The 14,141-nt window shown below is 40.5% G+C and overlaps 1 protein-coding gene across 1 annotated transcript; it reads right to left on the bottom strand.

The window, feature by feature from the left end:
- Window positions 1–7,804: 7,804 nt before the first annotated feature.
- lrrc4.2 (leucine rich repeat containing 4.2) lies at window positions 7,805–13,723 on the bottom strand. Its single transcript, XM_083551779.1, has 4 exons — window positions 13,516–13,723; window positions 13,103–13,311; window positions 12,309–13,059; window positions 7,805–12,163 (listed from the first exon to the last, which is right to left on the bottom strand). Exon 4 carries the CDS (start codon window positions 12,052–12,054, stop codon window positions 10,105–10,107), a length of 1,950 nt encoding a protein of 649 aa, XP_083407905.1. The 5' UTR covers window positions 12,055–12,163; window positions 12,309–13,059; window positions 13,103–13,311; window positions 13,516–13,723; the 3' UTR covers window positions 7,805–10,104.
- Window positions 13,724–14,141: the final 418 nt, after the last annotated feature.

The raw sequence follows: 14,141 nt of genomic DNA, 5'->3' as shown, positions 1-14,141 counted from the left end.
CACTGTAATGGCAAATACCAGCGGTTTAAAATAGAAATGCACATAATGAATGCAAAAAAATCTGCTTGACTAGAAAAATCATTATATATTATTTACTTTACATTACATACACCAATTTGCCAATTTACTATTTGATCCCCTTTTATAAAGACAAATTAATTGGCAACATAACATTCATTTGTGTATAATTCACAATGAGAATGTCTTCTTTATTTTCTTTTTTCCTACATTGCATAGCATTTTAAAAGGCTCAATCAGTCTAAATAGATGCTTAATCTCAGCATATAAATAGAAATATTAATCGTCTCCATGTCATAACATGTCCTGCATAATGAGGGTATTATTTTTCTTGGGAATATTGGGCTTAATGAGGTTATTGTGCAGAAAATGTTGCCACTGGTAACAAACATTCAGACGAGCCCCAAGGATTCAATTACAAATTAATATGTGCAAAATGTTCTAACATTTATTTTTGGATAAATCATGGATATTGGGTTAACACCGCACTGACACTGCAGCGCCTAGCTTTCTGCTAGGCTGTTAAGGGAAATCAGGTCATTCTCAGTCTAGCAGTCATGCATTAACGTTTCGATTAGCTTGAAAGATTGTTGGTTTGCCTGCATGGTGCATTACCGTGATTGGGTCCATGGAAAACATTAAGTTGAAAGTTTATTCCTTACTAGATTGGCTTGTATAATAAAATAGCAGTTTAATGATCAAGGAACTAATGAATTAGCAGTAAAAAAACTAATATATATATATATATATATATATATATATATATATATATATATATATATATATATATATATATATATATATTAGTTTTTTTAGTTTTTTTAGTTTTTTTATATATATCCACTGTATATATATATATATATATATATATACAGTGAGGGAAATAAGTATTTGAACACCCTGCTATTTTGCAAGTTCTCCCACTTAGAAATCATGGAGAAGTCTGAAATTGTCATCGTAGGTGTATGTCCACTAAAGAAATCACAATGGATGATTTTTTAACTATTTATTTGTATGATACAGCTGCAAATAAGTATTTGAACACCTGAGAAAGTCCATGTTAATATTTGGTACAGTAGCCTTTGTTTGCAATTACAGAGGTCAAACGTTTCCTGTAGTTTTTCACCAGGTTTGCACACACTGCAGGAGGGATTTTGGCCCACTCCTCCACACAGATCTTCTCTAGATCAGTCAGGTTTCTGGCCTGTCGCGGAGAAACACGGAGTTGAGCTCCCTCCAAAGATTCTCTATTGAGTTTAGGTCTGGAGACTGGCTAGGCCACGCCAGAACCTTGATATGCTTCTTCCAGAGCCACTCCTTGGTTATCCTGGCTGTGTGCTTCGGGTCATTGTCATGTTGGAAGACCCAGCCTCGACCCATCTTCAATGCTCTAACTGAGGGAAGGAGGTTGTTCCCCCCCAAAATCTCGCAATACATGGCCCCGGTCATCCTCTCCTTAATACAGTGCAGTCGCCCTGTCCCATGTGCAGAAAAACACCCCCAAAGCATGATGCTACCACCCCCATGCTTCACAGTAGGGATGGTGTTCTTGGGATGGTAGTCATCATTCTTCTTCCTTAAAACATGTTTAGTGGAATTATGACCCAATAGTTCTATTTTGGTCTCATCTGACCACATGACTTTCTCCTATGACTCCTCTGGATCATCCAAATGGTCATTGGCAAAATTAAGACGTGCCTGGACATGTGCTGGTTTAAGTAGGGGAACCTTCCGTGCCATGAATGATTTCAAACCATGACGTCTAGGTGTATTACCAACAGTAACCTTGGAAACGGTGGTCCCAGCTCTTTTCAGGTCATTGACCAGGTTCCTTAGGATCATTGAGACCCCACGAGGTGAGATCTTGCATGGAGCCCCAGTCCGAGGGAGATTGACAGTCATGTTTAGCTTCTTCCATTTTCTAATGATTGCTCCAACAGTGGACCTTTTTTCCCCAAGCTGCTTGGCAATTTCCCCGTAGCCCTTTCCAGCCTTGTGGAGGTGTACAATTTTGTCTCTAGTGTCTTTGGACAGCTCTTTGGTCTTGGCCATGTTAGTAGTTTGATTCTTACTGATTGTATGGGGTGGACAGGTGTCTTTATGCAGCTAACGACCTCAAACAGGTGCATCTAATTTAGGATAATAAATGTAGTGGACGTGGACATTTTAAAGGCAGACTAACAGGTCTTTGAGGGTCAGAATTCTAGCTGATAGACAGGTGTTCAAATACTTATTTGCAGCTGTATCATACAAATAAATAGTTTAAAAATCATACATTGTGATTTCTGGATTTTTTTTTTAGATTATGTCTCTCACAGTGGACATGCACCTACGATGACAATTTCAGACCCCTCCATGATCTCTAAGTGGGAGAACTTGCAAAATAGCAGGGTGTTCAAATACTTATTTTCCTCACTGTATATATGAGTGTGTGTGTGTGTGTGTGTGTGTGTGTGTGTGTGTGTGTGTGTGTGTGTGTGCGTGTATAGATATAGATATATATAGATATAGATATACACATGCACACATAAACACAATCGTGCACACATACAAATGAATTCAGTAGCCAAAAGGACACTTTAGGCTTTTTTGCATATATTCTTTTTCCAGCATACTTAAAAGTAAAAAAAAATTATAAATAAAAAATTATATATATATATATATATATATATATATATATATATATATATATATATATATATATATATATATATATATATATATATATATATATATATAGGTCCCCTGGTGGTCTAGTGGTTAAGATGCAGCGCTCCCACCGCTGCGACCCGGGTTCAATTTCCGGTCAGGGAACCATCCCCAGCCACTCTTAGTGCCGGTCCCAAGCCCGGATAAATTGGGGAGGGTTGCGTTAGGAAGGGCATCCAGCGTAAAACATGTGCCAAATCAAACGTGCGGAGGATCCGCTGTGGCGACCCCTAACGGGAGAAGCCGAAAAGAAAGTTTATATATATATATATATATATATATATATATATATATATATATATATATATATATATATATATATATATATATATATATAAATATATATATAAGCAACTGGCTAAATAAAAAAAAATAAACAAACAATATGTCCTCATTGGAGAAAGTGAAGGTCAAAAAATGAAACATTTTCTGTGGACACACATTCCCTCTCTCTCTCTCTCTCTCTCTCTCTCTCTCTCTCTCTCTCTCTCTCTCTCTCTCTCTAATTTAACCCTAAAACAGCTTAGGTCCAAGGTCCAATCTTCTAGGATTAGTCATTTTCCATCTTTTAAAAAATGACAGTATTCACGTAACAAACACCGTAACCATTTTTATGTCATGAATCTCCTGTGATGTGATGTAATAGTACTCGAAATGTAAGCTATTAAAAGTTGATCTACTTCAGAGTGCTGATTTTGTCCACACGGTGTACACTTGCAAGCAAGCGCTGACGTGTAAAATTAGGACATCTCATATGGCTGGTCTCTAGTGGAACACATAATGTAATACCTGCACCAAGCAAAGACCGCTATAACCACATCACCTGAAATTATTCATGTTTCATTTTCTCCGAAATAAAATTTGAAAGACTTTTTCATTTGTCTTGTCTGTCAAAGCACATCGCTCCATCCATCCCAAACTGCTCAGTCTTGAAATTGAATGGAGGAAATTCTGCCTATTGTACTGCATTAAAACGATTACAATAACAATCTTTTTTGGTTGCTGGTTAAAAATAGAAGGTTAACAACATTAATATCTTCTTTGGAGGGAAAAAAACATATCTGCGATAAGTACAGAACATAAAAAGATCCACCAAAGACCTTGTCAGGATTTCAGCATTAATTGCAAAATTGTGAAATCAAAACAAGGGTGAGGAAGGTTTAAATAGTTTTCTAGAAGTACCATTACATGCAATTTAATATCAGTTATATTGACTGTAAATTGCCTTGCCATGTTATCAGTCCTAGTATTTTGACTGGTAATAAACCAAAACAAACTATATTATTATTGCAGTTAATTGAATTTACTTTTCACATACATTGTGCCTCAGTAATGATGGTCATGATGAGTTTTTTGCCAATCACTGGAATCCTGCTCAAGGCTCATTAAATTAATGAACTTTAATCATTAAGAACCAATATACTTCCTAATGGTTAAACCAATGCATCATGCATATTTAAGTATCACTGAAATGACAGTATGTAACTCTGGGTGTGACTGAATAAAACATGAGATGTCCTATTTTTGAATTTTACCTACAGTATGTCTCTGTCATTCAGCCTGCACTGGAAAATATCAAATCGGAGTGCTGAAGTGCCAAGATGGCGGTCAGGTTTGGTGTGCACACCAAGTAAAGAAAAAGACCACCCTGGTCCGACCTAGACACTTCATTAACTGATAAACATCTGTTGTGTGTTCCTCTCCACCATTCTCCATCTCGTTCCTCATGATTATCTATCAGACTGCAGAAAACCAACATATCACACCACAAAGAAAGAAAAAAAAGCAGTTCTCGAATCTGTCAGGATAATTGTGCCAGTGATAAGTTTCCCATGGAGAGGCCATCAAATAGTAGACTTCCTTTCTCAGCATGCACATCCTTATAAAGCGAGCTGCTTCGCTGCAGCAATGTTGACACGGAAAGTCAATGATGGTAAGTCAATTAGCATCATCAAAAAAATGAGAGGAAGAATGCAAGCAAAAAGATAAGCCAAATGACACAAGCTGATGTCGCCCAGGACAATAGAAGCACACGCACACAGACTACGCCTATTAAAGATTTGACAGAAGCGTCAAATTAAGCCTATTCGCAACCAAATTAGAATCTCTGTTCATGTGCTATTGAATTTCGAGGTCCACTTCACCTTTTTGTGGCTGACATGCATTGTAATGATGGGTGTCAAAAGCGTACAGGCACTTGCCGTGCTATCTCGAGAGGGCGGTTCCTCTTGAGAAGAAAGAAATGGTGATGGTTAAAGGACTATTACACTTAAAAGGGATGGATTGCATGAAGCAAACATAATGTAATTTTGTAAAAATGTGCTTGAAGCACATGCCACAAAGATTTAGATTTTAGGCAAGACTTTAGAGTCCAGAAATGCTGTATCTAAATAAATGGATGGATGGATAAATGGACGGATGGATGGATGGATGGATGGATGGATGGATGGATGGATGGATGGATGGATGGATGGATAGATAGATAGATAGATAGATAGATAGATAGATAGATAGATAGATAGATAGATAGATAGATAGATAGATAGATAGATAGATAGAGTGAGAAAAACAAGTATTTGAACACCTGCTATTTTGCAAGTTCTCCCACTTAGAGATCATGGAGGGGTCTGAAATTGTCATCGTATGGGGGATGTCCACTGTGAGAGACATAATCTAAAAAAAAAAAATCCAGAAATCACAATGTATGATTTTTAAACTATTTATTTGTATGATACAGCTGCAAATAAGTATTTGAACACCTGTCTATCAACTAGAATTCTAACCCTCAAAGACCTGTTAGTCTCCCTTTAAAATGTCCACCTCCACTACATTTATTATCCTAAATTAGATGCACCTGTTTGAGGTCGTTTGCTGCATAAAGACACCTGTCCACCCCATACAATCAGTAAGAATCCAACTACTAACATGGCCAAGACCAAAGAGCTGTCCAAAGACACTAGAGACAAAATTGTACAACTCCACAAGGCTGGAAAGGGCTACGGGGAAATTGCCAAGCAGCTTGGTGAAAAAAAGGTCCACTGTTGGAGCAATCATTAGAAAATGGAAGAAGCTAAACATGACTGTCAATCTCCCTCGGACTGGGGCTCCATGCAAGATCTCACCTCGTGGGGTCTCAATGATCCTAAGGAAAGTGAGAAATCAGCCCAGAACTACACGGGAGGAGCTGGTCAATGACCTGAAAAGAGCTGGGACCACCGTTTCCAAGGTTACTGTTGGTAATACACTAAGACGTCATGGTTTGAAATCATGCATGGCACGGAAGGTTCCCCTGCTTAAACCAGCACATGTCCAGGCACGTCTTAAGTTTGCCAATGACCATTTGGATGATCCAGAGGAGTCATGGGAGAAAGTCATGTGGTCAGATGAGACCAAAATATAACTTTTGGGTCATAATTCCACTAAACGTGTTTGGAGGAAGAAGAATGATGAGTACCATTCCAAGAACACCATCCCTACAGTGAAGCATGGGGGTGGTAGCATCATGCGTTGGGGGTGTTTTTCTGCACATGGGGCGACTGCACTGTATTAAGGAGAGGATGACTGGGGCCATGTATTGCGAGATTTTGGGGAACAACCTCCTTCCCTCAGTTAGAGCATTGAAAATGGGTCGAGGCTGGGTCTTCCAACATGACAATGACCCGAAGCACACAACCAGGATAACCAAGGAGTGGCTCTGTAAGAAGCATATCAAGGTTCTGGCGTGGCCTAGCCAGTCTCCAGACCTAAACCCAATAGAGAATCTTTGGAGGGAGCTCAAACGCTGTGTTTTTCAGCGACAGGCCAGAATCCTGACTGATCTAGAGAAGATCTGTGTGGAGGAGTGGGCCAAAATCCCTCCTGCAGTGTGTGTAAACCTGGTGAAAAACTACAGGAAACGTTTGACCTCTGTAATTGCAAACAAAGGCTACTGTACCAAATATTAACATTGACTTTCTCAGGTGTTCAAATACTTATTTGCAGCTGTATCATACAAATAAATAGTTAAAAAATCATACATTGTGATTTCTGAATTTTTTTTTTTAGATTATGTCTCTCACAGTGGACATGCACCTACGATGACAATTTCAGACCCCTCCATGATTTCTAAGTGGGAGAACTTGCAAAATAGCAGGGTGTTCAAATACTTATTTTCCTCACTGTAGATAGATAGATTGGTGGTGGTGGTTATTCAGAAGTTTTTTCAGAACATATGTATCTAAAAATCTAAGAAATAAATCATAACGATTGAACCCTAATCATAAGAATACTGCAGAGCAATTAAAAGCAAAACTAACACCAAACACACGCACACACACGCACACACACACACACACACACACACACACACACACACACACCACATGTCTATCTTGATTAAACAATAAAGAAAAGATTTTTCAACATAACCCTGTATCCTGCTTTTTCCCTCTTTTTAGTGTATATTTACATTGAAATAAATATTAGAATGCAAACAACATGAAACGCATTTCAGCAATCAACCAGCATTAAATGATTTGTGATAAATGATCCTATTCACCTGCAGTGTCTTGCTTTGAACTGAAATGAAAAGAATGTAAAGAAAACAAATAATGTCAGGTTCATTGTTTCTGGTGTAGAGGGAAAGTAAAATCAAGTTTTCCTTTTGGTATTACAGTTTCAATTTACAAGCCTCATCAGCCGCAGACACTATGTTGCACAATTTTCTTAAAAATACGTAAAAACCGCAGCGCTGCCTAATTAGTCTGGTGTGTTGCTGATTTTGTGTGATGTGTGTAATAAACACCGAATGTAGGGTGTGAATGCTGTGGCCCAAGTGTCCTGGGAGGGCAGTAAATTACTGTGTGTGTGCATGTATGTGTGTGTACGTGCATGTGTGTGTGTGTAATGGTGTGTGTGCTTATGTGTGTGTGCGTATGTGTGTGTGCATGTGTGAAATAATGTTGGGTTACTGCAGCTCAGCTTTTGAAGGCTTTCGGCCCCTGATTACAGACTGTGCCCTCTCCCCCTTCCCATCCATGCTAAAAATGTACAGCGTAATAGCACTTTAGCACCCATTCAAGCCTAAAACAGACTCTGCTTTGCATGGCATCAGAAAAAATGTTTTAATATTCGGCATATACAGAGAGTCAACATGGAACGTTGTAAAGAAGCCTGAAATGCCGAGGCAGCATAATATGGACGTAAGCCACTATAATCATATTAAAGGTCACTCACTAAAAAAAAAAGAAAAAGCGCAAAAATCAAATAGCCCAAGGAGGCATTCAAAATCTTCTAGAGCATTAGAAGTTTTGCTGTTGGAAAAAAAAAAATAAATTATTATGCATTGTTGAGTGTACACAACTACACTGTAAAAGGGAGTCATAAAACGGCACTGAATGTGATTCACATACACTTTCTTGATGTAACACACACATGCACTCCATACCTAATTTTCTATGCACACAGGTTAACAAGATCAATAATGGATAAAATATTAAAAGCCGCACTTAACCTTATTAGTCCAGGGCTTCAAATGGAGTTGTGTTACCTGAGCTCTAAGTGCCATAATGACGGGGGAAAATAGAATTCGAGCAAATGTCTGCCTATCGCATTGCGTTTATTGTCTCAGAAAAGCAGACTGCATTCATCTTTTTTTATGTCAGTGATGCACCTTTCTGTTATGGACATTGTATTTGCTCTTATTATTCAGAACAATGTGCTATCACAGATAGGGCAGAGATTACAATCTTCCCAATAAGCCATTTTATGTTGTTGTCATTTGATTTTTTTTTTCTGATTTTGCCACAGAAGTAGAATAAGCAATAATGTGCCATGAGAATTCTGTTCACTGGACCTGCAGAAGCAAAACCTGGCGTGTTCTCAAAAATGACATCTGACAGAGAGGGCTAAGTCTCTGCTGCTTCCATTTCAATTCTCAAACTTTTACCACTGCTCAAAAAGGTAGGAAGGAAGGTAGAAAAAAAGGCAAGAGCAAAGAGTTATCTTTAGAGAAATACAAACCAAATGTTTTATTGTTGTAACCTCTGAAGACTCCTCATAAAAATAGTGTTGCTCGAAATAAGGACAAATGAAATTCACCGTTTGAATGATCACCATTGAGAACAACCTAAAATTCACACATTCTCTTGTATACCCTTTTCTCGACAAAGAGATCAACGGAACAGACAAAAAAAGAAAAAGTCAGAAGCAGTTATGATAATGTTAACAGCTTGCAACAAACCATCGTGACATTGCAAGTATCTCTGCAGTGTTGCAAATAAACGTCCTGTTTCAGCCCTTACACTACTAATCTGAGGCAACTGTTGTAACATTTTTGTGAACTATATTTTAGCCCTAAAAGCCGCTTAAGTCTTAAGAAAGCATTCAGGAACTTTTAAAGATTTTGGACCGTAACAGAGAGGATAATGGTCAGAGCTAGTGTTGGTAAATTTGTCAAATCCGAAAAAACAAACAAACAAAAAACCTAAAGAGGCTTAAGGGGAATTGAGGGGGGAAAGCAGGAATCAGATTACCTCACTGCTTCTTGCTGAGACACAGGTTCAATACCAAACAAAAAAAACTGCAGAGAAGAATCCCCAGTATTGAATGAAGAATCAATGTTAATTTGTACCCAGGTACACTTATGAAAATGCTGTAGGTGTTTGTTCAGTACTAGGGATTTCCCTTGCATATGAAGTTAAACTGCAAAAACACTCACTGAAAAAGCACATAAGAGACCAGAACCATTTGGCTGATAGCTACTGAGACTCAGCAGACTCAGGAGAACTTGGGTGTTTTTTTTTTTTTTGTTGTTTTTTTCTATACCTTTTTTTTTTTTGGTTTTTTTGTTTAGGTTTTTTTTTTTTTTTTTTTTTTTTTTTTTTTTTTTTGCAACTATGTCTTGCATTGTTTTGTAGTATGTTTCATTGACCCAAATTTCATGTATAACATTTGGCACATTACAAATTCTTGGTGCTCTTACAAGAGAAACTTGTAAATATTCTTTTGGGGACAGTTATGTAGAAATGTTACTGGATTAATATCTAGCATGGTCTAAAAACCACAGACTTTTCAAACAAATCTGCTCGCATCTGCAGTGTAATGTCATTGTTTTCATTTTTCCCATCTTAAATAGAAGTAACACATTAGAAAATAGTTTTAAATTCAGTTTTTCCATTGTTTTTTTTTTAATATATAATCTGCTTCTCTTATCACCCCATAGCGGATTAATTTATATATTTATATTCATATATTTATATATAAGCATGTACAAGAAAAACAGTCTCATTTTTGCACTGGGTACAAAAGTAATCGCTGTCTTTCCTTTGTGCATTCTATTGCATGTTTTCATGAGGAACAGAAAAAAAAGGGTAGAAGGAGGAGAAGGTTATAGGAATGTTAGATCTGGGTTTCCTGTACCTTCTCCTTGGTGTGAGTTTTAAGCAAGTAGGGTTCCGGGATAGTGCTGACGGTTATGGCCTGAGGGCGATGTAGAGAATTGCCAATGCTGTTCCCTCCCCAGGGAGCAGAGTGTGCTGGTTTGTAGGTGCTGTAGCTGGATTTGTAAGTGTTGTTACGATCTCTCAGACTTGGTAGCACCATCCCACCCTCTCCTGGTAAAGTTGTTCCCGATGTAGAAGGAGGAACGTTCTCCCCCATCTGAATGACCTCCATAGTCCTGGCAGCTGCTACTGTGCTCCTATTTTGGTGTCGTTTACGGAGTTTGTAGAACGCAATTAGCATGATCGCAGCGAGCAGCGTGACGGCAACAAAGCAGCCAATGATGATCTTTGTAGTCTTCATCACCTCGTCTAAGCTGGCGCGTGGGCCCACTGTTCCTCGGATAGTTGGCACACTAACCTGTCTTGGTGTCTGCAGTAGCACAGTTGGAGTTGAGATAAACACAGGCTGGAAGACGGAGGGTGAGGCCGTAACCGTCTTCGGTTTGATTACCTCTTCTGATGTCGACTCCACTATTTCCACAGTGACTGTGGTGAAATAGCTTAGGTGCTCAGATGTGTTAAGCTCGGCCGCGCTCACATTCAGGTAAGCAGATGCATTGGAGTTTCCAGCCATGTTTGTCACCATGCAGGTGTACACACCTGTGTCAGAGGGCAGAACATTGGAGAAATTTAAAGTTCCATCATTGAGAACATAAATCCTTGGATGATTGGAGCCATGAGTCAAAACCGTTCCGTTGGGTAGAAGCCATCTGACGGATGACATGGGAGCTGTGCGACACTTGAACTCGGCTACTCTCTCTGCAGATATGTTAAGATCCCGTGGAGCATCTAGGATGAAAGGAGCAGAGCACTGAAACGTAGTCTGGTCCACCTCAACGAGGTAGCGTCCTCGTAAATGGGCAGGGCTATGGCAGCGGCCGCAACACGTGGAGTTGGTAGGGATGTACTCTCGTAGCCACCACGCCAGCCATACTACATCACAGTCACACCTCCATGGGTTATGGTGCAAGTGCAGCTCTACCAGGTAACTCAGTGGTGCAAAAAGGTCATGGGGTAAAGAGCTAAGGTTATTATGGGCCAGGTTGAGTTCAACCAAGGCTGTGACATCATCAAACGCATTTCTTTCCATGGTGGTGATTTTGGAGTTCATAATCCAGAGTTTTTTAAGGGATTTCAGACCCCTGAAGGATCCTGGTTTGATGTCTGGAAAGTAGTTTTCTGACATCTCCAGTTCCTCCAGCCCCACCAATGGGGAGAGAACAGGCATCTCCCGCAGATTACACATTCCAAGGTTTAGGTATTTCAAGTTGTATAATCCTTCGAAAGCACCCTCAGAGATATACTCCAGTTTTTTAAGTTCTCCTAAATCCAGTCGCATGAGAGAGGGGACACGGTTGAATGCATAAGACGGTATGCTTTCAATAGGGTTGTTCCTGAGCCATAATTCCCGCAGCTTAGACAAGTACTCAAAAGCGCCACTTGGGATTACAGTCAACCGGTTGTCAAAGAGCTCCAGGGTGTTAAGATTGGTGAGACCATTGAAGGCCCCCACCTCAATCTGCCGGATGGAGTTCCTGCCAAGCTGCAGCACTTCCAGATGGTGGAGGTGTCGAAAGGTGTCAGCATGGATTACTTCGATGCTGTTCTCCATGAGGTTGAGATGCCGTGTGTTAGTCGGGATGCCAGGAGGCACTCGGACCAGGCCACGCCTGGTACACACCACCTTGCTGAACTGGTTACTGCAGGAACATACAGCTGGGCAGTTCTGGGGTCCGGTGGGGGTGGCGCACACACTCCACGCTCGCACCATGAGGTAGACTGCACAGAGCAGGGCTGCGTTCCAGTGCACAGTTACCTGCCACAAGAGACTCATGATGTGGCGCATTCATAATTCAACATCATGTGGGGATTCGGCTCGGGAACGAAGAACAGTGGCCCTACCCTGGCTTGAGCAAGACACTGCTTCTGTTTTCCATCGACAGTGCAGGATGGTACTGTGTTATCCCCATTAAAGAGAAAGACAGTGAGACAGAGTGGTGGGAGGGGGGAGAGAGAAACAGCGAATGATTATAGAATAAAGAAATACTGTTGAATTAAGTAGAAAGAAAGCAGGAATAAGTTTTCAAACAATTTACTTACATCATTAGTTCTCCTTTGAATGTCCCTTTTTAATTTGCATAAGACGGACAAGATTTAGTAAGATCTGTACAACATAAATAAAAAATAAAAAAGTAAACTGGACCGTGAATAGACGTGCCAAAATGGCTCCTTTGAATTCCAGAGGGATGCAGCATTTAAAGAAACTGAATCAAAAGGTAAGGCCCATTGAGCTAAGCAGGTGCACGGATCCAGTCAGATTGAAAAAGATCTCCTCTCAGCTCCCCCATTGATTGTCCTTGGAAGCCAACGCTGCATACAGCTGAACATTTTTCACAAGACTCCATTTCCAAACTGCAAGTAGCGCAGAAAAAAGCAGAAGAAAAAGCAATAGTGTGGAGTAGTGATATCCCGAAGTCTTTTACAGATTTTTCCTTCTTGCCTGTTTTAGACTAACACGCTGTTGTTCGCCCCTCCATCGACACTTGTCCTGTCGTTTAGCAGTTCACTGACGAATACAAAAAAACGCCAACAGACGCACATTGCGGTCATTCCATCTTGCTTTTTTCAACTCTCTTTTCTCCCGCTCGTTGCCGTAGCAGCTGCAGACTGCCGCGTGCACAGTTAGCAATAATCCGTCAGTTTCTCTGGAGGGGGGCTCGGGGGTGGTGGTGGTGCGCAAGCAGGAAGGGGGAGGAAGGGGGGCAGCAGCATCGCAGCAGTGAAGCTCTCTCTAGCGATTGTGTGTTCTTGCTCTCTCTCTCTTTCTCATGCTCTCTCTCTCTCTCTCTCTCTCTCTCTCTCTCTCTCTCTCTCTCTCTCTCTCTCTCGCTCACTCACTCACGCACTTCAGTGTCAGAAAAAGGAGGAATTGATCTTGCTGTGTGACGTGCTGTCGATTTCAGAGTGCTCGTCTTGAATAGGATTCCGTACTTCTTCGCCCCATGGTAAAGATCATGCGGTATTCTTTTATTCCTGTTTCTTGAGGTAGTAAGTTGTGGCAGTTTGCCTGCTTTGCCCGTGAGCCTGTGGACTGCCTGGTGGTCTGCAGGAGAGAGAGAGAGAGAGAGAGAGAGAGAGAGAGAAAGAGAGAGAGAGAGAGAGAGAGAGAGAGAGAGAAAGAGAGAGAGAGAGAGAGAGAGAGAGAGAGTGAGAGAGAGAGAGAGAGAATGAGAGAGATTCATACACACACATGCACCCGGAGGAGAAGACTGTCCACGGCGACAGTGGTGGCAGCATCGGTCCTCACCGTATCACCGGCATCCAGGATACTCTCGCTCTTTTTCTCTTTATGTGACAGGGTTGCAGGCAGTGAAACCTCTGTGTTCTACCTCCTCCTTTTGTCCTTCAATGGAAACGTGAATGTACTGCTGACGCATCCCGCTCAGAGCAGTGCACTGGTTTGATGCAGTGTTCCTGTGTATTAACACATCCACCCCCTCCTCTCTTTCTTCTGTGCTCTGCCTCTCTCTCTCTCTCTCCCCCCTCTCTCTTTCTCTCTCTTGCGGACATCGGTGAGGCTTTGCACTCTCCAACTCTTTCTTTCTTACTCTTTGTTCTGGTTGTGCAATTGAATTTTTTGCCATGTATACCATCTTTTCTTTTTATTCTAACTATGTATATTTTGCTTTTCTTTCTGCTTGTTGCAGTCAGTTTTTCTCTCTTTATCTATTTCTCTCTCTCTCCATCATATACTCTCAGAAAACAAGCATACACACACCTACACACATACATTCTCTCTCTTTTTATTTTCTATCTCTCTCTCACTCACACACACACAAACACACACACACACACACACACACACACACACACACACACACACACACACACACACACTGCTCTTTCTCTCTCTAAAACATACATCCTCATTCT

Source organism: Silurus aristotelis, assembly GCF_946808225.1.
Source record: "Silurus aristotelis genome assembly, chromosome: 10".
NCBI lineage: Eukaryota > Metazoa > Chordata > Actinopteri > Siluriformes > Siluridae > Silurus > Silurus aristotelis.
Note: the sequence above shows the minus strand (reverse complement) of the source record. Positions and strands in the feature narration are given on the sequence as shown.